The sequence below is a fragment of the Balaenoptera ricei genome, chromosome 1 (assembly GCF_028023285.1).
Source record: "Balaenoptera ricei isolate mBalRic1 chromosome 1, mBalRic1.hap2, whole genome shotgun sequence".
Lineage (NCBI taxonomy): Eukaryota > Metazoa > Chordata > Mammalia > Artiodactyla > Balaenopteridae > Balaenoptera > Balaenoptera ricei.
Genome location: NC_082639.1, coordinates 107,599,203 through 107,623,926, shown reverse-complemented (window position 1 = coordinate 107,623,926; position 24,724 = coordinate 107,599,203). Strand labels below are relative to the sequence as shown.

At 39.4% G+C, this 24,724-nt stretch overlaps 2 protein-coding genes across 3 annotated transcripts in view; one reads left to right on the top strand and one right to left on the bottom strand.

The window, feature by feature from the left end:
- Positions 1 to 3,328, top strand: part of RNF115 (ring finger protein 115) — a 59,345-nt gene extending 56,017 nt beyond the window's left edge. For both annotated transcript variants that reach the window (XM_059929470.1, XM_059929478.1), the window contains 2 exons: positions 317 to 432; positions 1,656 to 3,328. In XM_059929470.1, the coding sequence (XP_059785453.1) occupies positions 317 to 432; positions 1,656 to 1,787 (248 nt within the window). In that variant the 3' untranslated portion in view covers positions 1,788 to 3,328. The remainder of the gene's footprint in view (positions 1 to 316; positions 433 to 1,655) is intronic.
- A 6,982-nt stretch (positions 3,329 to 10,310) lies between these two features.
- CD160 (CD160 molecule) overlaps positions 10,311 to 24,724 on the bottom strand; it is a 38,396-nt gene continuing 23,982 nt past the window's right edge. Inside the window, 4 exon segments of the mRNA XM_059920300.1 lie at positions 10,311 to 10,502; positions 14,827 to 15,086; positions 15,089 to 15,124; positions 15,775 to 15,837. Coding sequence (XP_059776283.1) covers positions 10,311 to 10,502; positions 14,827 to 15,086; positions 15,089 to 15,124; positions 15,775 to 15,837 — 551 coding nt within the window.

The window sequence follows — 24,724 nt, the reverse complement described above, 5'->3', positions numbered from 1 at the left end:
ATGTTTTTCCTGTTTTACTTAAAAGATAATCTAAGCCCCAGTTCTTCCAACTCTTTACATTGAAAAGTAGGCCTTATATAGTTCCTGTCTGGGCCTTATTGGAACAGGCTCGTTAATCAGTCCTCCTTCTCATATCCCTGTCTACTACCACCTCTATCCCCAATTTGAAATAAAATTCATGCTTCCTATCTGCCTCCACCTTGGGTGCACTTTGTCTTTACTTTGTATATTCCTTTGGCTGTTAAAGACATTGGGCTAGTTTTTTTCTTCCTTCTTTTTGCCTGTTTATTTTAAAAGGCGTTTCCTCCTCCAACAGATAAGGGTTTAGAATGTCCAGTATGCAAAGAGGATTACACAGTTGAGGAGGAAGTCCGGCAGTTACCCTGCAACCACTTCTTTCACAGCAGTTGTATTGTGCCGTGGTTAGAACTGGTAAGTACAGACAGCTCTCATCTGTGATGGGGCAGCTGTGCCAGTCATATCTTCTTGGGGGGATGGTTCACAGTAAGGGTGTAGTTAACAGTTAATTGGTACATATATACAATGGAATATTACTCAGCAATATAAAGGAACGAAATTGGATCATTTGTAGAGACGTGGATGGACCTAGAGTCTGTCACACAGAGTGAAGTAAGTCAGAAAGAGAAAAACAAATATTGTGTATTAACGCATATATGTGGAATCTGAAAAAATTGGTATAGACGATCTTATTTACAAAGCAAAGATAGAGGCACAGATGCAGAGAACAAACGTAAGGATACCAAGGGGGAAAGGGAGGGGTGGGATGAATTGGGAGATTGGGATTGACATATATACACTATTGATACTATGTATAAAATAGATAACTAATGAGAACCTACTCTATAGCACAGGGAACTCTACTCGGTGCTCTGCGGTGACCTAAACTTGAAGGAAATCCAAAAAAGGGGATATATGTATACGTGTAGCTGATTCACTTTGCTGTACAGTAGAAACTAACATAACATTGTAAAGCAACTATACTCCAATAAAAATTTAAAAAAAAACAGACAAAAAAACGAAAAAAAAACCCAAACAGTTAATGGAGAGCCAAGCAGATCAGATTTTAGTCCCTGGCTAACTCCTAGTAGCACCATTACTGTGTTTTAGATTATTAATCTGTTTGGAACTTCTCTGACCAAGGGTTAGCAGACTACAGCCTGCAGGTCCCTGTGGCCTGCCACCTGTTTTTGTAAATGCAGTTTTATTGGAACACAGCCATGCCCATTTGTTTACAAATTGTCTCTGGCTACTTTTGTGATACATCAGCAGAGTTGTGTAGTTGCAACATAGGTGGTGTGGCCTGCAAAGACTAAAATATTTACTACCTTTTCCTTTACAGGAAAAGTTTGCTGACCCCTGCTCTAGACCATCTCAGGTCATTGTTTCTAGTTAGTTCTGCTTGGTGATATGTGTTAGCTATTGTTAAGTTGCTGCCTAGAATTCTCTGTCAGTTCTGTTGAAATTTTGTTTGGGAGATGTCCTGGTGATACACTTGGAGCCCAGCGTGCACTCTGTGAGAAGAATTCATGCCCTTTTTGTTCTTCTACCTGCTAACTCTCAGGGTTTCTTAAGTGTTTAGTTCTTCCAGCCTTCAGGTCAGGCTGTTCACGTGGACTGATATCTTTCTGTTTCAGCACGACGCATGTCCTGTATGTAGGAAGAGCTTAAATGGTGAGGACTCTACTCAGCAAACCCAGACCTCTGGGCCCTCTGCAAGCAACAGATTTAGCAGTGACAGCCAGCTACATGACCGATGGACTTTCTGAAACTAAAGACCGCCTCTGAGCCAGGGCTATAGTAGACCTCTTATCACAGCTGTTAATTGTATCAAAACAAAAAAATCGTAGGTGAATTTAGGAATCACCTAAGAAACCCCAACCCATAATATTCATTCATTGAGTGTTTTTCTTCTCTAAATTTAAAGTTAGTATCTACAGATGGAATTGTATCTACAACCAAATGCCTCTCATTCTTGAATTCAGAGTGATAATTCTGTAAGTGCGAAACTTAATTATGTGGGTTTCCCCTGCCAGAATAGAATCAGTTCCTTAAAGTCTAGCTAGGTCCTGCTGTCTGTCATGTTACCTTGTGATGGATGTTTCCACCTCTTTCTCCAACCTCCACCCTATCATTAGTGTACTTTACACTAAATACAGTGAAACCAGAGCCCTAAAGTCCTGCTGATATAAAGTCCTTCTGTTTTAATTGTACAAAAGCATCTACTTCTGGCCACATTAGCCACGAAGTGAGATCAGATTAATTCAAGAATCTGAGACTAATGATTCTTGTTTTTTTCTTAAATCTTCAGAGAGCAAATCAAAGAAAAATTACAGTGGGAAGGAGAAAGTGGCTTATCATTGTTAAAATCTTTGGTTTTCTCATTTTTATTTTTAAAGACTACTTCACAAGATGCAGCTTCTGCAGAAACCAACCTGACATGTCTTAGGAGTCTTATGTTGGGAGGAATCTGATTCTGGTTCCTTTTTGGGAATGGGTTGGGCAGCATATAGGCACAGAAAGACAGATGTTTGAAATTTTCTCGGTTCTGAGGTTTTTTAGTGATCCCCAACTCATTGTTTATCCTGGGGATCTTAAAATAATTTCCCTCACAGAAATAGAATTACTTCATTACTGCTTCTACAGCTAAGTCATTGTTTTTTGTAATTCAGTGGTCTTCAGGAATTGAGATTTTATGTTGTCCCATTTTAATTTTTTAAGCCCATTTATCATCTCTGAAACCTTTCTGTTTGCTTGGTTCTGGCTGTACTTGGAGTCATACTGATTATTGTGATCATGTCCAAACAACTTGGCCTAGGAGAGGTAGGCCTTCTTTTTTCAGCCTAACAGTGTCCCATGCACATGCACATGCTCTTTGGCGCATTTAAGTGTTTAAAGTTGAATAAATGAAGAAGATTAAGAATGTTGTTGGAACTTCAAAGTCTCAAAAATAAATGATGGGGACATGTAACCACTGTTGGTGCACCAAAACGGGTGACAGAGGGGCAACAATGGTATGGTCATATCAGCCCTTCCTAGTTCGGAATGATCAGAACAAGAAGCCTGCTCTTTGGTGAGTCTCTTGGCTAGGAGTCTTTCCTCGGTTTTTGTTGACTGTCGTACACTGGTTTTGGGGGTGAGGGATGGGGTTAGAGAAATCTTTGTAATTTAGTAGAGGACAGAGGAGTAAGAGAGGGAAGAGAGAAAGTGGGAGAGTTTAATTTAATAGCCTGCCTCTAAAAGTTGTGACCATAAGGTATGATTCAGGTTGGGCCCAGAGAGAATAAAAGATGTTTTCTCATATGCCTTATGTTATCCTCTGCAGAGATCGTTTCTTTGGAGAATGTGAACTATTTACTATGGCTATTGAAATGTAGCCCAGAAATACACACTGGTTTTGAATGGTGAGGGGTGATGAGGCTGAGGGGACATGGGAGGTATACTGTGAATATTTAATGGCCATTACTTAGATGGAGAAGGGCTAGGCTGAAGTTGGAGCACATTGTAGTTTTCAAGTGGAACAATATCAGCTGTCTCAGAAAAATGATGCCAGTCTGGAAGTTTTTGTCTGCTTGTTAGTGTCTGGAGATGCCAGAACAGGCAGGTGTATTTTTACTTAACACTAGAGAACTAGAAAGAATCTGAGTAGCTTTACAAAAGGATGCAAACAAAGTGCTGGACAGGGATTTAACTTTTCAATATACGGAAGAGCAAATAGCATCATTCTAAGTTATCTGAAATTTTCTTCACTTTGTTCTTTTAGACAGAGTGCATAAATCTGTTTGCTGTTTCTGAGACCCCTCCTACTTAATGAATCTGTAGTGTTTCTTCCTAGAATAGGAGGCATCTCAGACTTCCAGGTTAATTTAGGTAGTGTATTAGTCAGGGTTCTCCAGAGAAACAGAACCAGTAAGGGAGGGTGTGTGTGGGGTGTGTGTGTGTGTAAAGAGATTTATTATAAGGAATTGGCTCACATGATTATGGAGCTAAACACAGTTTGATATAGTTCCCAAGGCAGAGGACTACATAACCCAGACTTCTCAGGTGTTCATTCCTTTACAGCTGGAAGGCTTAAAGACTCAGGAAACTGGAGCCTTACTAGGAGTCAAGGGAGAGATGATTCAGCTTTCCCTCATTATCAAAGAGAATAGAAAAAAGTTGCCATTTCAAATCTTGGGCCCTTAGACTTGAGGCCTTTACACAGTGTACTAAATGGCCTACCCTTTGAGTTCCATGTATAGATAAACAGATTGTTTTCTTATTCATGAATGTCTTTTTTTCTTATTCTTCCTTTTGTTCATTATAATTTGAAATAAAAGAGGAAGTAAAACTATGTTAGCACATAATTAGGAGGGACTTGCTAGAGATTGGTGGACCTGAAAGTTGAGAGGTTATGTAGGGCAATTCCTTGCTGGCTTCCAAGTGATTATTGCTTCTTGGGTAGTTTCCAGATGGGTTATTCTGGCTGGACAGAACTGGGCAGTTGGGTGGGCAGGGCAGAGTGGTGAACATTTAACCGATATCTCCAACAGAGAGAAGGAATAATCCTGGTTTTAAAAATTAATTTTCCTGCAAAGTTCCTATTGCCAGTTCTCTGAAGAGTTGTGAAACCTGAAGTATCCAGATAGCTTCCTTAGTTGTCAGCATTTGCTGCATAACAATTGAGCAAGTGCTTGTTAAATGTTTTCCTTGAGCAATACTCTTTCTGGTCCAATAGTTAGTTCTCAAGGTGGAAGGAAGATTTGGGGGCAAGAATTTGTTTCTTCCCCCCGCAACAAGTCTCAGTTGGATTAAATAGTTATTAGGAGAAAAATTCCTTGTTTATGTCTTTGTATTGCACATTTGTATATATGCGTGTGTGTATATATATGTATATGTATATATTCATAGACACATGCATATATGCACATTTCACTCTAGAGGAAGAAGGGATATGGTGGGCACTGAAGTAGATAAAGTGAGCAGGGGTACAGCAGAGGACTGGAGCTTTAGTCTGATTCTCTCATTGTATGTGCCTCAGACCCACGTGTTTCTGTAGTTCTCTGTTACAGGGCACTGTTAGCTTGGGCAGGCACCCCCGTTATGTGGTATGGCAAGTGGATTCACTGGAGCTAAAAGTCTGGTCATTTCTGAAGGTTGAGGATAAATGGCTTTGAGGAAAGGGTGTTCATCATCTCTTGTTTCTGTATTATAATTAATTGAACTCAGACTCAGTTATCTATTGTTTTTAAAAATTTTTCTTGATAAGTTATTGTTGACAAATTGACTTCTCACATGAACTTCTGCATGCTTCAGTTTCGTTCTTCCTGGTGTCCAAGTCCTATTTCCTCAAGGAATACAGGTATATCAGACTTAACAAAAACTAATCAGGAGGGGATCATAGTTTGTCTGTTTCAAACAACAACAAAACAACCCCTGGGGTTTTAGGAGGTGAAGGGTACCTCAGAGTTGGTTGTTAGAGCTCATCTAGGCAGGCCACTGACATCTGTGAAGGAAAACAGATTTTAGGAGGAGAAGGAACAGGGCTGGTGAATAGATATTTGGATGTTAGGGAAAATCCCTCTTTGGTCTCTGTGGTAGAGAGGTGGGAAGATAAAGGTGCTGTTTACAAGAATAAACCAGTGGAGATTTGGGAGTTTGCGGGGGTACTAGCAGGAGAGAGAACTCTTACTGAGAGTTTCCAAAATGAATCTAACATAAGTTCTGATGTAGGGAGTTGGGGGAAAGATTTGGTGGGGTAAACGTATCACAGGTGTCTATCCTATGGTGGGAAATTGTAGCTTGCAGTAATGTCAGCATCTCAGCACTCAGGCTGGGAACCCCAGGTCTGCGCCATGGGTTTAAAATGGAATGTGTAGAATACAATGTGTACAACTGGAGATCTTTTCCAGGATCAAAATGTCTTAGCTAATGGACACTAAGAGGTTTTGATCTCTCATACCTGCCAGATAAGTGGAATTACAGGCACTCAACTCTCTAATTTTATACATATAAACTTTGTGTTTTGCCAGATTATACTTAGATGGTGTCCACAGAAGTGGAATCTATATGTTGCCTTTCCTCTTTCACCTGAAACACTTATATCTGTAAATCATGAGATGTAGGCTTGTGATTCTTTACCTTTTCTAATAAGATGTACCATTTTTAAGGTCCCCAAATTATTAGAGTCGCTCCCAACAGGATTATAGTTGTATTTTTAGTATCTTTTGATGGAAAAAACACATAGCAAAAAGCTGCTATGATTTCAGTAATGCTTTTAAATCAGTTTGTCTTTATTAGTCACACCAGAATCTATATCCAGTTGAAGTACAGTATATACGTATTTGTAAGATATATTATTTATTCAGACTGGAGATAATGCTTACATAGACCTCTTAAAATAACTACATGGCCTCACAGAGGTTCAAATTCCTTGGGTTGTGAATCACTCATATAGATTGAGATTAAGATGTGTGTCCAGAAGTCTACCTATTCATGCATGGAAATTTATAGACTTATTTGAAATCAGTGGTATCAATACACTTTGAAAGCCAAGATATAAGTATTTCAAATTTTTGTTTAACCATCTTGAGATAAGCAGAATAAATAAAATAAATTCTTTAGAAGTGGGACCCTTGACTTACTGTTGCTTTGTTTATTCTGCTTAGTTCAAGTCAGCGCTAGTAGTCTAATGCTCTTGAATGTCTTGATAAACTTGGCCAGCAATCATGTGTCCTTTCTGCAGATTTTTTATGTAGACTATAATTAGCATAATAGCACAATGGATAAAACCTTTTCTGTAGTTGGACATGGCTTCTGTGTGAGACTTCCAGTGATTGTATAATATTGAGTGGTTTCAGAAGAGTCTTTGAATAGTGAAAAGTAAAAGACATCTCCACTCATGTGAGCTTAAAATTTAGTTAGTTAGAAAAACAAAACTAACACATAAAACAGGTAAAGATTAAGGTGAGTGTAGTACAGTGGAGAAAGCTTTGGAGACTTCTGAGTCAGAATTCAAGTGGGTCTGGGTTTAAAATCCAGAATCTCATTTGATTCTCAGAGCAGTCCTGTGGAAACAGAAGACAGAGTAGGAAATACCGCATTTTACAGATAAGTAGCATCTCAAAACTTCATTTGCCCAAGGACACGTAGCTGGTACGTTGCAGGGCCAGAATTTAAATCCAGATCTTTGGACTCCATGCCTAGAGTTTCTACCTCCATAAGATACAAAATCCAAAATCCTTAGTTTGAGGTTCAAGGCCATCACTAATAAGGGTCTTACCCATCTCTTTCAGCCTTCTGTCTCTCTGGTCCCACAAACCTTAGCTCCCCCATTAGGCAGGTCCTGGCCAAGGATCACAGGTAAGGTGTCTGTTTCCCTTTGATGGCTTGCCATTTAGCCCCAGTTAAATTGTCTGTGTTTCTACCTCTTTATTCATGTAGTTCCTCCTAGCAGGAATATCCTGCCCCCACCTCTCTGCTTAACTAAGACAAGAGGTTATCTGTCCAAAGAGACAAGAGGATTTATGAATTTAGAGAGAAAAGAAAAGGCTGCAGATATTGCTTTGACATTTACTTAAAAAAAGAGAGAAATGACCAGAGAGGTTGGCAAGTACTTAGTTGAAGCTAGACAGTTAAGATCTGTGGTGCACCTGGTCTGCACAAATCTTCCTCTTCCTCCAGCACTGCTATGTGGATGCCGTTCAACACCAGGGTCTCTTCGTTTCCTCATTTTCTGCCAAGTCAGTTACTGGGTCTGGTGCTCTTCCTCTCCTATCCTACCTGTCTTTTGCTTGTTTCCTCTCTTTTCCCTTAACAGTGTCAAATAAAAATTTCTTCCAAAAACATTGGTGTTCTCATTTTATTTGACTCACTTGTTTATTTTACTTTGTTGGAGGGGAGGGAGGAAAAGTTCTTCTTGGGTACAAAAACACACTTACCCAATATTTGAGTGAGAACTGTACACCAGCTGCTTTTGTGAGAGCTGCTTTTTTATTTACTGGTGACTGAGGTAGGAAGAAAGTTAGATATGCTCTGGCAGTGAGGAGGGAAGGTCAAGGAACACATTCATTTGCCCATCTTATATTCCCCAGATGCCTGGCATATTTAACATCTCTTCCCCTGTGCCCTGTTATTTCCTTCTCTATTCATATTGTAATGTGAAAGATGCCAAGCTAAAGAGAGTCAGATTTATCTTGCTATAACTTTTTTTTAAGATTTTTTATTTTTCATGTGGACCGTTTTTAAAGCCTTTATTGAATTTATTACAATATTGCTTCTGTTTTATGTTTTGGTTTTTTGGCCACGAGGCATGTGGGATCTTAGCTCCCTGACCAGGGATCAAACCCACACCCCCTGCATTAGAAGGCGAAGTCTTAACTACTGGACCACCAGGGAAGTCCCTCTATAACTTTTTTTTTAAAGTTTCTTCTGGCACAAGGCTTACAAAGCTGTAGAAAGAAAAAGGACAGTTTGTTTTATGCTACAAACTTAGAATAGTAACAAAATACCTGATGTAATTCATCCTGGGATGTGTGTTTGATAGGCCCTTATGACTAGAGGGAATGGAAAAGGAAAGAAGGGGAGGTATTGTATGTGTTGTGTCTACTGCTTAAAGTTGCAGTTGTGATCTTGTGAAATCTACCTGATCCTGATGCAAGTGGGAAAGAAGCCAACCTTTGATCTCTTCTTGCTGGAAGGTAAGACAATCGAAGAAATAGATGCCACTCAACAAGTTCAAGGTAGGTTTTCCATGTATAGCACTGAGTGGCTAGCACAGTGATAGGACAGGGATACTCATTGAAATTAGTTTCATGAGCTGAGGGAGGCATAGAGATCCAGGAAAGTTCCCTCATTTTCATCACATGTAAGCGTGATGACTTGACCTACATGATTTCTCTGGTCCTGACAAGATGGGTGGACTTTTGTTCTACTGAACACTACCACTTCCATAATTCTGCTGAGTCTTGAGGTGGGAAGAGTGATAAAAGGAATGACCTATCAAAAGTTCAGTCTCTTCACCTGACTAGAAAAGGGAAAAGAGCTTAGAGATTTTTTCCTCTCGCATAACTTGGGAGTCAAAAGTAGGTTGTATGGCTAGACCCAATCTCCTTTTCTCTTTAGAGTTTTTAATATGTATGAAGAAATAAAATTGATTTTGCCAATGAAATAGCCTAACCATCTGAGAAGATTTAGATTCAATAAAGAATTATGTCTGAAGGGTCAGACTGCTTGATATTCACCAGTTTCTCCCTGAAAACTGGCGTAGGCTTACATTTGGCAGGTGCTTGCCAAGGATCACAGATGTGGTCTTTGTTTTCCTTTGATAGTTTGCAGTTAAGGGGCTGGAATAAGGGAGTGTTAGGTGGTCCTGTTTCTGGAAATGGGAGGAAGCAATCTCAGAATGGGGAGAGTGGTGATGGAGTTGAGAGAGAAAGTGCTTAGCATGTAGTAGATAATCACTGAGAGCACGGATTTTGGAGTGAGAAGGTCCTGTATTAATTCCCATGCACTGGGGCAACATTTAACCTCCTTATACCCATTTGCTGGTGAGTAGTTGGGGAATATTTACCTGGAAGCATTGCATGAGGTTAGAGTCACCATATGGAAAGCCTAACCTGTCATACAAATTCTTTAAACAAATCTGTTAAGAGCCTGCTATGTGCCTGGTACTGTTTTTGGTTGGGGTAAACAAGACAAAGCTTCTGCACTTACAGAGCTTACATTCTGGTGGCACAGTGGTTGTTATTGAATTGAGGAAGGCCTAAATAAGGCTTGGAATTAAGAATGCCAAGGAGAGGCAAAAACCTGCATCAGTTACTGATTATGCAAATGTGTAATTGCAAGTTCCAATATCTTTTTTATCTAATAGGGAAAACTAATGGACATTGATAAATGATGCTCAGAGGACTCAACTACAAGGGTTTTATATACTCAATCTGGCCATCAACCTTTGCTGAAGAGCTGCATTGTTTAAAACCCACCTCCAGACCAAGTCTGTTTCTTGCCGTGCTCATCTTCACATTATAGCCAAACATCTGTTGCCTCAACTTGTAGCCCTCTGTTCATCCAGTAAGTAGAGGTATTTGTATTTGCTTGCCTCTCCCATAGGCTTGCTTTCCTCATAGGTGTGACCTCCTACCCAATGAAAGTCTGATTCATCTATCATCCCCTAGTTAGTATGAAGTCTTTAGTCCCTTTGGACCAATTTTGCCCTCATACTGGTGTGATGTTTTCATGTGGACAGCCAGGGCCTAAGGAGCATTGCCCTGTCCCACTCTGGGCTTCCTTTCCACCCTTCTCCTGGAGAGTAATCAAGATGTTAAAGGTATAGCACTCTCATTTCTTGGGGTGCTAAAAGCTCTTCTGAACATACCTTGAAGGGCCACCAGGCTGGTGACCAGCATCATCCAGACCTTTTCTTGCAGGAAGCCTGAACTGAGAGCACCTTTACTGTGGCCAAACTTGGGGTGTCCTGTTTCAATCCCATTACTGTGTAGTTCACTCTCTGGTTCAGAAGAGAATCAATGGATCAGGAGAGAGTTTTGGAAATTACTAATAGCTCCTTTTGCATAATCTCAGGACATCTTTTTTATGATCCCCAAGGATACCTCTCAGTATAACCCGTTGCCCACATAAGTATTTTTTAACATTTGTGGGTGGTGATGATGACGTACTTAAGTGGCAATAAATAAATACAGAATCTATGTGTGTCACAGTGGGGATGCAAATAGGCCTACCTTGAAGGAACTCAAGTCTTGCCAGAGAGACAGCTAAAATAGCTTAGTTACTTTGGAGTTGGGTGTCTCCAAGTCTCACTTAAAAACCATCTTCTGGAGTGGGTCAAGCAGTTTAGTCTAAGTTAAAATCGTGGGTTTTGGGCTTCCCTGGTGGTGCAGTGGTTAAGAATCCGCCTGCAAATGCAGGGAACACGGGTTCGAGCCCTGGTCCGGGAAGATCCCACATGCCACGGAGCAACTAAGCCCGTGCACCACAACTACTGAGCCTGCACTCTAGAGCCCGTGAGCCACAACTACTGAGCCCACGTGCCACAACTACTGAAGCCCGCGTGCGTGCCTGTGCTCCGCAACAAGAGAAGCCACCGCACTGAGAAGCTGCGCACTGCAACGAAGAGTAGCCCCTCTCGCGGCAACTAGAGAAAGACTGGGTGCAGCAACAAAGACCCAACACAGCCAAAAATAAATAAATTAATTAAAAATAAATAAAATCTTGGGTTTTGTAATAGATACGGATTTTTGTCCATTATTTACTAGCTGAGTGAACTTACACAAATTACCTTTGAGCCTGATTGTCACAGGGCAAGAATAGTACCTAACTCAAAAGGCCATGAAGATTAAATGAAATAATGTATCACTTAGCACAATGCCTGGCACGCAGTAAACACTCAGTAAATGGTAGACATTGCTTATTGATATTATCTGTTACCTGTTTGGTCTTATTAGTTTCATGTTCCGAAAGGAACCTTATCTCCACATTTGGTGAGCATCCATATTTACTGACTCTAATACTTAAATATGCTGAGAGGATGATAAAGGCTTTCTATCTTAGAGAGAACCATCGCAAGTAGAAATACTTAAGGTGTATTAGGAGAACATCAATACTGGATTATAAGGAGCAGCGGCTTTGTCGTACTCCCATTCTATTCTCCAAGACTTAGCAGCGTGCCTGGGATACGCAATCAATAAGTTTAGATGAATGAAAGAGGAGTTTCCATTAGTGAGATCCACCGGAACAGAGTATTCACATAAGTAGTAGAATGAAATTTTATAGAGCGCCTTCAGTGCCACGCTAAACTAATCCCTGTCACATAGACAGTGAAAAGCCATTAAAACTCTGGGGTGGTATATGTACAAATCAGCATTTTAGAAAGATGGCTGGTGGCAGTATGAATTAGAGGCAGAGACAGTATCTAGTTGATGGACCCACTTACTAGGCAATAGCTCAGTGCCAGGCTCTGAGGTAGGTGTGGGAGGTATAAAGATGAGTAAAACATGGGCAGATTTGAGATCTGGGGCTTACCACTTAGGAGACTATTGGAATATTTTAAGTGTGAGATGATGAAGACCTGGAAAACACCTTTGGAAAGAAAGGAATGAATGTGGGAAAGAACTAGTTGTAGTTAGTAACTGACTGGATGGGGGAAGAGAAAAAAGGAGGAACCGAGGTTTTGACTGTGAATCATGAACAGAAATATGGTCTCAGGAGGATAGGTTTGATTTTGAGTGATTTGGTTTTCTTTTTTAAAGACTTTATTTATTTTTTGACCCGGGCCCACGTTGGTGAAAGCGCTGAGTCCTAACCACTGGACCACCAGGGAGTTGCCAAGACTTTATTATTTTGTATTTTTAAATTTTGGGGGGCTGCGCCACGCAGCATACAGAATCTTAGTTCCCCAACTAGGGTCAAACCCGTGCCCCTTGCGTTGGAAGCGTGGAGTCTTAACCACTGGACCACCAGGGAAGTCCCAGGAGGTGCAGGTTTAAATCATGAGGGTAGATCAGAAATTGGGAGAGAGAGTAGAGAGAAAAGATTGAAGGAGTGGGGAATGAGTTGAGGAATGAATTTTCATGTTTGAGAGGTGGGAGGAGGAAACAGGCAGAGAAGGAGAGAAAAGAACAGCCAGAAAAGTAGAAAAACCAGGGGGAAACAGAGTCACAGAAGCCAATAAAGATGAGAGTTTGATAAGGAAGAGAATGGAAGTGCTGAACACTAAGCTAGTTAGGTCAGATGGGAAGACGCCAGGAAGCAAGGAAGAAAATAGAAATCAACCTAGACTGAAGTAGAAAATTTGGATTAACTACTAACCGTAGGTGATGTTGAAAACATTTGTTAAAAGGCTCTGGGACAGGTTTTTATTTGGGGGTGGGTGGGTGTAATTTACATCTATTTTTCTTAAAGTCAAAAAGATAGTATTTGAAAGTTCATAAAAGGTAATAGCAGTGTCTTTTTATTCTCAGAGACAACCACTATCAACTCTTTGAGGTGTTTTACCACATTCCTACATAAAATGCTAATATTACCACTCTTGATGATAAAGTTTAGACGTTATCTATTGATTTTCTGTTATAGAAGATGAGGATATGGTTCTCTTAACCCCTACCCTTCTCTGCATCTTTCAAAAAAAATCATTATATTATAAATTTTAGTTAATTTTTACATAATTTGGATTCCATAAATGTTACTTATTACAGAGCCAAGTTGTGTACTATGATTATGTTTCCTTTTGTAAAATTTAGTGTTTTCCCTGGAGATGATGATCACCTTAACTTTTTTTAAACAGGCAGAGTTTTCCATATCCATAATTTTTTTTAAAAAGAAAGTTAGACAACTGTGTTATTATTATTTTTTTAATGTATTTATTTATTTTTTATTTTTGGCTGTGTTGGGTCTTCGTTTCTGTGCGAGGGCTTTCTCTAGTTGCGGCAAGCGGGGGCCACTCTTCATCGCGGTGCGCGGGCCTCTCACTATCGCAGCCTCTTTTGTTGCGGAGCACAGGCTTCAGACGCTCAGGCTCAGTAGTTGCGGCTCACAGGCCTAGTTGCTCCGCGGCATGTGGGATCTTCCCAGACCAGGGCTCAAACCCGTGTCCCCTGCATTGGCAGGCAGATTCTCAACCACTGCGCCACTAGGGAAGCCCTCCATATCCATATCTTTAATCCCTCGTCAGATCTGTCATGGGCCATCAGAGAGATGATCTGTCAATTCCATTTTCACCCCCTAGAGATCTTTCAGAGTCCTGTATCTTTTGCTTTCTTCAGGACTAACTGCCCTTTTTGGCCCTTTTTAATTCTAGAATTTCTTTATCCCCTCCCCCTGTTAGATTTCTTGTTTCCTGGATCCCATTTTATCCACTCTACCGATTCACTTTCTTGTTTTACTGAAGCACATCCTCTGGTAGCTCCTTAAGAAAGGTCATATGAAAGGCAATTTTTTTTTTTTTTGGAGTCACTGTGTGTCTGACAGTGTCTTCATTCTTTCCTCATGTTTGATTGGTAGTTTGGGTATAGAATTCTAAGTAGAACATAATTTTCAGTTTTGAAGACTTGCTCCATTGTCTAGGAGTATGAAGAAGTCATATACATAAAGCTGAGGCTGCAGTGGCCATATTTAGGCTGTGCCAAAGTAGTAACAGAGCAGGGGAGCATGCACAAAATGAGGAAATATGCAGAGATGGGAGGCCTTGCTGCCCCAGAGAGGAGACAGTGACTGTTTTGGGTTCTTTTGGCTTTCTGGTTTCTGATTCCAGAAACCAGAACTCATGAGGGCTAGCTATACTTCTTCTTTATTATTTTTTCCCCCATTAATCTATGGCAATTTGAGTGGGTTTCTGTTTCTTATGACTAAATGCTCTTTAAGACAACTATCCATTTTATCCACCTTTCTTTCCCAGCCTGAAGGCTCAGTGCCTATATTTAGAAATATAGCCACATCTCTAAGAGACTGAATTGGGAATCGGGAGGCCTAAATTCCAGACCTTTCTGCTTTTACTGGCACTGCTCAGTGAGTGGCTTTGGATAAGTTGCTTTTCCTGCTGTGATTCAGTCTGTGTCAATAAAAATGGGATGGCTACCTCAGAAGGATTTTTTAAATTAAAGACAAAATGAGATACCTTTGTATCCATGCTTTAGGGAAAGGCAGCATTTGCCAATGGGAGTGATGGAAAAGGATTTGAGTAATGGGAAGGACTCTTCTCCAAGGAGACTGCCTATCCAGGACCTGAAATAACTACTTCTGTCTTTAGCTGTTGACCCTGCTTACTGTCCCACCTGGTGGCATTGGGGATACCAGGAGACCACCTGTGACTCAAACAGAGAAATAATGGCCCTGAAGGCAGATATCCAGCTTCTGGCTTCTGGCACACCGCTGGTAGGTCTCACTGTCCAATGCCATGGCTTGGTTTATGGTGAACACCAACTGAGGTGATATTTCACTGATACCATCTCTCCCAGGATCCAATTTAAGTCTCAGTTGCTCCAAGCTAGTCTCAGGGGAACAGTCTCAAGACTTGTCCTTGCACAAAAACACCATACCCGCCTCAGCCTCTTCTTTTTTAAGCAACACAGTTGCTTTCCCTCCTGGGAAGTTGAGCTGAGGATGTGCATTCATCCTGGAATAGGAAGAGAAGTGTTAGCCATGGAAGTCGGGTGTATACATGGTAATCTAAATTCACTCACATATAAATGTTGAGGCAGAGATGAGGGCTGCTCCACAGACATTAAATACCACCCTCTTAGAAGAGTAGCCTACAGGATACACCCGTATCTGAGGGAGATCTGCAATCCCAGTTCTTCATTAATTCAGAATTGCTTTATATTTTGTTTCTACTCTTCAACTGGAACTTCTTTTGTATACATCTAATCTTTGGTATAGCCCTAGTGACAGGTATTATTGTTCCCATTTTACAGTTAAACTGAGGCACAGAGTGGTTAAGTGGGTTGCTAAAGTTGACAAATATTGTAGTATCCAGATGTCAAACCTGGATTTCATAAATTTATAGTGTGTAAGAGCCTGAGGGCCAAATTACCAGGCTTTTTTGCAACATATAGCAGAGGCAGAATGTCTGGTGGGGAGGGCAATAGTATTAGTTCTAACAAAAAAGAAAAAGAAACTATATTTTTCACCCTTTCATTAGTGTCAAGAAGAATGGGACCTTTTCTTCCCCACCAGAAAAAAATCATGGGATCCATCCCTCATGAGCTCAGGATTTTCCCTGATGGCTGTCTCTGCTCTGGGGATCTTGGGATGGGCTGTCCTCACGACCAAGCTTGTTCTCCACAATTGCCAGCAGAATGGCCAGGGCAAAGCAGCCTCTGCCAGGTGCTGCATGTTGTCAAGAGCCCCAGGAACTCGAAGCAGATGTTGGCTCTGCTGATGTCCTTGGCCTCACTTTTCTGAAAGCACAAGGGGAACTCCTAGACAAGGCCCTACAGGGATCCAAGACCATCTCCCTAATTCAGGCAGTAGCCTCGGTTGGCTAGAGTCTAATGGAGGTGGAGGAGGGCTTGGACATGACAGTCCAGCTGACTGGGAAGTAACACAATTAATTAAATGAGGTGTACTGGAGAGAAGATAGGGGAAAAGAGAGAAAGAGAGAAGAGGCATAGAGAGACACTAAAGGCTATATTTTCAGATTTTTTTCCCCTAAATTAAGTTGGGTTGCTGGGTCAAAGAATATGAACATTAAAATTTTTTTCTACTATGTTATCGGATTGCTCTCCGAAAAGATGGTTGAGATTCAGATGTTCAGCAAGAATATTTAATGTACATTTCTTCATGAACTTGCCAATACTGGTTATTATCTTTTACATTTTTGCCAATCTGATGGATGAAAAATTAGACCTCACTGTTGTTTTGCCTTCGAAACTATGACTAGTGAGGGTGAGGATCTCATCATACATTTATTGGTCATTAGTATTTCCTCTTCTATGAATTGCCTGTTCATATTCTTTGCATGTTTTTAAAAAAATCAACTTCTAGGAACTTTCTCTATATTAGAGATATTAACCTGTTGCCATTTTTTCTTTTTTTTTTAAACAGTTTCACTTCGTTGTCTCTTGACTTTATTTTTTTCCATAAGGAAAATTTACATTTGTATGTAGTTAAATACAATACACTTCTCTTTCCTAAGTCATTTGTGTTTCCTTTATTGTTTAAGTAAGTTACCCTCAGGCTGAGGTTATAATTTTCTTCCAATATTTTTATTATTTTACCTTTATATTTATATCTTCTAATTTTAGCTAAGAAAAATTATTTTCACGTCAAAAAACCCATACTGAACAAAAACCAAAACCAAGAAAATACCTGAATTTTCATCAAAAGGGAAATGGTTGAATAAATTTTGATTAATTTACACAATAGAATATTATATATTAAAAAGAATGAGTTCTATAAATATGGGCCTAAAGGCAGATGTCCATAATATACCATAATGTCAAAAAAAGGCAAATTGCAGAGCTATGTATATAAAATAAATATTTTTATTTGAAAAAAATCCTCTCTCTGTGTAGATGTTAAAAATATATTTAAGCACTTTTGTAGTTTGTAACCAAACTACAATGGGATAGGATTTTTGGATAGGTAATTACATCCACAGGGTTTAAAATTCAAAGAGTAGAGAGGGGTATACAGTTAAAAGTTTTCTTCCTACTCCCACTCCCCAGTGATCTATTATTGACCAATGTTGCTTTGTTGTTGTGGACCCTTCTACAGATATTCTGTGCATATATAAGCAATTCCTTATTTTTCCTTTTTTTAAAAAACAACAATAATAACAACAACGAATGATGTTCTACATTTTGCTTTTTCACTTACCAGTGTGTCATGGAGACCATTCCATATCAGTACATAAAGCGCTTTCCCTCTTTAAAAATTGTTGCACAGTATTTATAATTATGTGAATTTATTGACATAGATTTCCATCAGTGAGCATTTTGATTATTTCCAATTTTTTCTTTTCCAAACCCTACCCTGTACATACATCATTTTGCAAATGATGAATCTCTAGAAATGGCATTGCTGGTCAAAGGGTATATGCATTTGCAATTTTGAGAAATATTGCCATATTTTCCTCCATAGAGGTTGCACCAGCATACCTTTCCACCAGCAACATATGAAATGCTTCCTCATACCCATGCCAACAATATGATGCTAATTTGAGAAGTGAAAAATGGCCTTAATGTAGTTTTAATTTATAGTTATCTTGTCATGACCGAGGTTAAGCACATTTTTACATGTTCAAGAGACATTTGTTTTTCCCTTTCCATCAAGTTGCCCGTTTCCTATTGGGTTGATGTCTTTGGTGGTGTTTTCAGATTGATTTGTAGGTGCTCTTTATATACTCAAAAAATTAGTCCTTTGTGATAGGAGGTAGAAATATTTTTCTAGTTTGCCATTCATCTTTCCCTATGGTAGTTTTTGTTTTGCAGGAATCTTTTTGTTTTCATATAATTATGTGACACGTATACAGACCATCTCCACCCCAAGACTGAAAAAATTCTCCCATGGTTTCTTCCAGTATTCGTATTTTTTCATTTTTTACGTTAAATTTTTTGGTCTTCATGAAATTTATTTTGATGGAAGGTGTGAGGTACAGAACCAACTTAATTTTTCAAGTTGTCTACCAGTCATTCCAGTACCTTTAGTTGAGTGAAACTTCTTTTCACTGTTGACTTGAAATGCTTTGTCATATATTCAATACATCTGTGTGTATGCATGCCTATTTCTGTACATTCATTCTGTTTATATATGTGCCTGACAAATTTTAGATTTATATTTTAATTCCTAGAAAATAGTAATTTATATATTTGTTAATATTTTTAAATGTCTAATCATTTTTATAGATTTAGAATATTTTAATATTTAGTCCCCCTCTTTACTTTTTCAGAATTTTTCTATTAACTTAATTTTCTATCTAATTTTTATAATCTGCTTATCTGGTCTCTCCCTTCCCACCATCTACCAACAAGAAGACCTACTGGTATTTTTAAAATTGGGTTATGTTCTATTTATATTTTAACTTAGAATTGAAATTTTTGTGACATTGATTTTTTTGCTCCAAGAACATGATATTCCTTACCATTTTTAAAGTCTTGTGTTTTGATACGTGTGTAGCTCGGCCATGTTTAGAAGTTTTTTCATAAAGGTCTTGTCCATTTCTTAAGCTTATTTCTGAGTATTTAATATTTTATGTCACTGCTGAAAATATTATCTCTTTCCCATTGCATCTTTTATGTTTGTTTGTATCTTTATATCATTTTAATTTATATCATTCATTATATCTTTTAACTCTTCATTGTTTTTCACACCTGAAAGATAACTGATGATTAAATATTAATTTCATACCCAGTTATCTTCTCTTACTCAGTTCTGTAATTGTTTTTAATATTTTTTCAGTTGTTTCTCTTGGATTTTCTAGTCATGCAATCATATTATTTGTAAATAATGATAATTACTTCCTTTTCTATTTTTATATCTCTAATTTCTTTCTCTTGTCTAATTGTATTGGTTAATATCTCCAGAAAATATTAAATAATAGTGGTGATAATGAGTCCTGTCTTTTTTCTTAGTTTAATGGGGGATTCGTCAGTTGTTTCCTTATTAAGCGTTGTGCTAGCTTTGGGGATGAGATATATTTTATTATGTTAGGGAATATATATTTATTTCTATTTTATTGAGTTTTTAAGATATCTAGAATAAATACTGAATGCTTTTAAATTGGCTTTTAAACATCAACAAAAATGACCCTATGATTTTTCTTTATTCACATATTAGTATGGTGGTCAATGTTAATAGATTTCCTAAAATTGATGCATCCTTGCAATCCTAAAAAACAAAACAAAAACAAAAATAACATTTGGTCTTGGTATATTAGTCTTTTAATATGCTGCTGGCTTCTGTTTCATAATATTTAAAAAAAATTTATTGGAGTATAGTTGATTTACAATGTTGTGTTACTTTCTGCTGTACAGCAAAGTGAATCAGTTATACATATACATATATCCACTCTTTTTTAGATTATTTTCCTATATAGGTCATTACAGAGTACTGAGTAGAGTTCCCTGTGCTATACAATAGGTCCTTATTAGTTACCTATTTTATATAGTAGTGTGTGTATATGTCAATCCCAATCTCCCAATTTATCCCTCCCCACCTTTTTTGCCCCTGGTAACCACAAGTTTGTTTTCTACATCTATGACTATTTCTGTCTTGTAAATAAGTTCATTTGTACCATTTTTTTTAGATTCCACGTATAAGGGATATCATATGATGTTTGTCTTTCTCTGTCTGACTCACTTCACTCAGTATGACAATCTGTAGGTCCATCCATATTGCTGCATATGGCATTATTTCATTCTTCTTTAATGCTGAGTAATATTCCATTGTATATATGTACCACATCTTCTTTATCCATTCCTGTGTCGATGGACATTTAGGTTGCTTCCATGTCTTGGCTATTGTAAATAATGCTGCAGTGAACATTGGGATGCATGTATCTTTTTTTTTTTTTAATTATTATTATTTTTATTTTTAAATTTTATTTATTTCTTTATTTATTTCTTTATTTATTTATGGCTGTGTTGGGTCTTCGTCTCTGTGCGAGGGCTCTCTCTAGTTGTGGCAAGTGGGGGCCACTCTTCATCACAGTGCGTGGGCCTCTCACTATCGCGGCCTCTCTTGTTGCGGAGCACAGGCTCCAGACGCGCAGGCTCAGCAGTTGTGGCTCACGGGCCTAGTTGCTCCGCGGCATGTGGGATCCTCCCAGACCAGGGCTCGAACCCGTGTCCCCTGCATTGGCAGGCAGATTCTCAACCACTGCGCCACCGGGGAAGCCCTATCTTTTTGAATTATGGTTTTCTCGGGATATATGCCTTGGAGTGGGATTATTGAATCATATGGTAGTTCTATATTTAGTTTTTTAAGGAACCTCCATACTGTTCTCCATAATGGTTGTACCAATTTACATTCCCACCAACAGTGTAGGAGGGTTCCCTTTTCTCCCCACCCTCTCCAGCATTTATTGTTTGTAGATTTTTTGTTGATGGCCATTCTGTTGATGGTGTGAGGTGATACCACATTGTAGTTTTGATTTGCATTTCTCTAATAATTAGTGAGGTTGAACATCTTTTTATGTGTTTTTTGGCCGTCTGTATGTCTTCTTTGGAGAAATGTCTATTTAGGTCTTCTGCCCATTTTTTTTTTTTAAAGCATATGTACTTTTTAAAAAATTAATTAATTAATTTATTTTTGGCTGTGTTGGGTCTTTGTTGCTGCACGTGGGCTTTCTCTAGTTGCGGTGAGTGGGGGCTACTCTTCGTTGCAGTGCGCGGGCTTCTCACTGCAGTGGCTTCTCTTGTTGCGGAGCATGGGCTCTAGGCGTGCGGGCTTCAGTAGTTGTGGCATGTGGGCTCAGTAGTTGTGGCTCGTGGGCTCTAGATCGCAGGCTCAGTAGTTGTGGCACACGGGTTTAGTTGCTCCGCGGCATGTGGGATCTTCCCGGACCAGGGTTTGAACCCGTGTCCCCTGCATTGGCAGATGGATTCTCAACCACTGCGCCACCAGGGAAATCCCTCTGCCCATTTTTTGATTGGGTTGTTTGCTTTTTTGATGTTGAGCTGCATGAGCTGTTTTGTTTGTATACTTTGGAGAGTAATCCCTTGTTGGTTGCTTCATTTGCAAATATTTTTTCCCATTTTGTGGGTTGTATTTTCATTTTGTTTATGATTTCCTTTGCTGTGCAAAAGCTTTTAAGTTTTATTAGGTCATATTTGTTTATTTTTATTTTTATTTTCATTGCTCTAGGAGGTGGATCAAAAAAGATATTGCTGCAATTTATGTCAGAGAGTGTTCTGCCTGTGTTTCTCTCTAAGAGTTTTATAGTTTCCAGCATTATGTTTAGTTCTTTAATCCATTTTAAGTTTATTTTTTTAATGGTGTTAGTGTTCTGATTTCATTCTTTTACATGTAGCTGTCCAGTTTTCCCAGCACTACTTATTGAAGAGACTGTCTTTACTCCACTGTATATCCTTGCCTCCTTTGTCATAGATTAGTTGACCATAAGTGCGTGGGTTTATCTCTGGACTTTCTATCCTGTTCCATTGATCTATATTTCTGGTTTTGTGCCAGTGCCATACTGTTTTGATGACTGTAGCTTTGTAGTATAATCTGAAGTCAGGGAGTCTGATTCCTCCAGCGCTGTTTTTCTTTCCCAAGATTGCTTTGGCTATTTGGGATCATTTGTATGGGAACACAAAAGACCCTGAATAGCCAAAGCAATCTTGTTTCATAGTATTTTATTTAAGACTTTTGCTTCAATATTCTTCAATAAGATTGATTTTTAAAATTTTTTGGTGTTACTTTTATTGGGTTTTGGAATAAATGTTATGCTCACTTCACAAAAAGAATTTGGAAACTTCTTTTTTAAGCTCAGGAACAATTTCAATAGCATTGGAATAATCTGTTTTTTAAAGGTTTAGTAGAATTCTCCAGTGATACTAACTGGGCAAATATTTAGGGGGAAAGTTAGGCCATAATAATTTCTGTCTATTTCTTGTTTAGTCATTATTCTATTTAGTATTTTTTCTTTACTGGAAACAGTTTTTGTGCATTGAAATTTTTTTTAGAAAATTATCTGCTTTGTCTATGATTTATATTCATAGAATTGAGAAAAGGGGTTTTTATGGTTCTTTAAATTTCCTCTGCATTCATAGTTCTTTCTTTTTATTTTTTTATTTTGTGTATTTGTGTTTTCTTTCCCTTTTTTCCTTGATTACATTAGTTAATTATCTATTTTATTGCTTGTTTTTCCTGAATAAACTGCTCAACTTACTTAATAGTTCTATCATTTTCTATTGTTGATTTCCACATTTAACTTGATTCTTTCCTTCTCCTTTCCTTAGATTTATTTATTACAAAATTGATTATGTACTAGCCAATAAAGCAAATATCAAAGAATCTTTGTCAAAAAGATCACATTCTCTGCCATAATGCAATTAGCATATGGTCCCCTTTGGTAACCATAAGTTTGTTTTCTATGTCTGTGGGTCTATTTCTGTTTTGTAAGTAATTTCATTTGTATCATTATTTTTTTTAGATCTCACATATAAGTGATATCATATGATGCTTTTCTTTCTCTGTCTTTAACAAGACTTCTATTAGGACCTATAGGATAAAAACTATAAAGTACTATTAAGGAACATGAAAGAAAATCTAAATGGAGATAATTGTTAATTTTCTTTATATTTACCTATAAATTTGTCACAATCCTAATAAAAAATCCCAGCAGCAACAGCAGCTCAGTGATCTGGCCCCCAGCGCTGCTGCCTTAGCCTTGACCTCTTGTTCCCTCTCCTATGTTGTTACACCTTCGTGCTTCACCATGTCTCTAACAGAATGTCCTGCTGACTCCTGATACAAAACATGGAAAGTTTAGTGATATGCTTTTGTGTCTCACTACAAGCATTATCTGATTTGAAAAGAAAGAGAAAGAGGATTGCAATTATTCCTTCAGCCAAGGGGTGTGGTTAAAAGCATAGACTCTGGAGCCAGACAGCTTGTGTCCAAGTCCTGGTCCCAAAACTTACTTGGTGACAAGCAAATTTCTTAGGCTCCTGGGACAGGCACTATGCTCAGCCCTTAATAAATGAATGTCTTTGACAAACACTGGGCAACTATGACGTGTCAGGAGACACAGGGCACGGAGAGATAACTAAAACAGCAGAGACAGACTATTTTAGTGGTTAAATGCAGCCTCTAAAATCAGAAAGACAGGTTTGTAATCTGGCTTTGACAATTATTAGCTGTATAATGTTCGGCAAGTTTTTTAACCTCTTTGAAAATCTGCTTATTGATCTATAAAATGGTGATGATAATATTCTCTTCCCAGGGTTGTTGTGTAGGTTACATGAAGCAACCTATGTAAACTACTTAGTATAGTGCCTGGCATAGAGTCAGGGCTCAGTAAATGTTAGCTATGATTATTTTTATGGTTCCTCATATTTGAGACAATTTACAGTGTCTCAAGCACATCCACACACATGATTGTGTTTAGTTCTTATAAAACACTGAGCTATTATGGTTATTTAAAAATCTGTCATTTGAACTAAGCATATGGAGACTTAGGCATTGTGACCAGCTTAAAATCACAGCTTCTAAGTGCGGGAGCAAGGATTCTAACCCCCAAGTTATGGGGTCTTTCTCTTGGAATTTCCTTTGCCTCTTTTCTCACACCCATCCAGCCATTCAGGAACAGCTGCAACACAAGCTGATAACGATAATAAGGTCATAAAGTATATCAAGGAATAGGGAAGGAGAAATTCTAAATGAGGGATCTGGAAAGGCTGCAAGATGGCAGTGGAGTTAGGCCTTGACAGATGTTTGCTGACTTTGGGGAGCTGGTGCCTTACAGGCACAACGGTGGGCGTGCTGGGGAGATTTGGCTTCCTCTCCTGGCTCTGCACTAGCTAGCTGTGAGATATTGAGAAGGTCATATGCCTTTTCCCGGCGTGGTTCCTTAGGGACTGGTGCAGCGGGATGGGAGGGGGCAGGGTAGGGACTGCTTCCAAGAAAAGAGCGGCAGACAGGCTGGCCGTCTCGCAGGCGCTGATGCAAGAGTGGCCGGGCTTTGCGGTGCCTAGGGCCGAGCTGAAGCAGAGCGTGTAAGTCTGTCGTGGGCCGTTGTGGAGGGCTGTGGGTAGGTGGGGTCCATGGGGCAAGGATGCTCCTGGAATAGGTGACCTTTGTGCTCCGGACGGGGAGCACCCTGGTGTGGTGCAGACTGGGCCCTGCTGCTTCTGCACTCTGACCGCTAGAGGGCGCTGCCTTCCAGTTGACGCCTTCCTGAGACCAACCTTTGGCCCCCTGAACTGCCGGGGCGCGGCGGGGTGGGGGGAGGAGGGGGGCGGGCCCGCCAGGGAAAACCTAAACTAGTAGCGGAGGTCTGGGGGGGTGCAAGATCGGGTCTGGTGGGTCCTGGGGTCACAGCCTGTACTAGGGCGGCAGCTGGCCCTCACTAGCAGGAAGAGGTGGTGGGGAGGGAAGTCTGGGGACTTTCTGGGTCCACCAGGCGCCGGAGGCAGTCTCCTCTCCCTCACAAAATGTGGCCAGCGCCGGAGCGGGCAAGGATGAGGGTGCAGACTAGGTTGGCACCAGGCTGGCACCCTCACCTTTCAGCCTTTTCCCCGGGATTCCGTAACTCCGTTGGCTGCCCGGA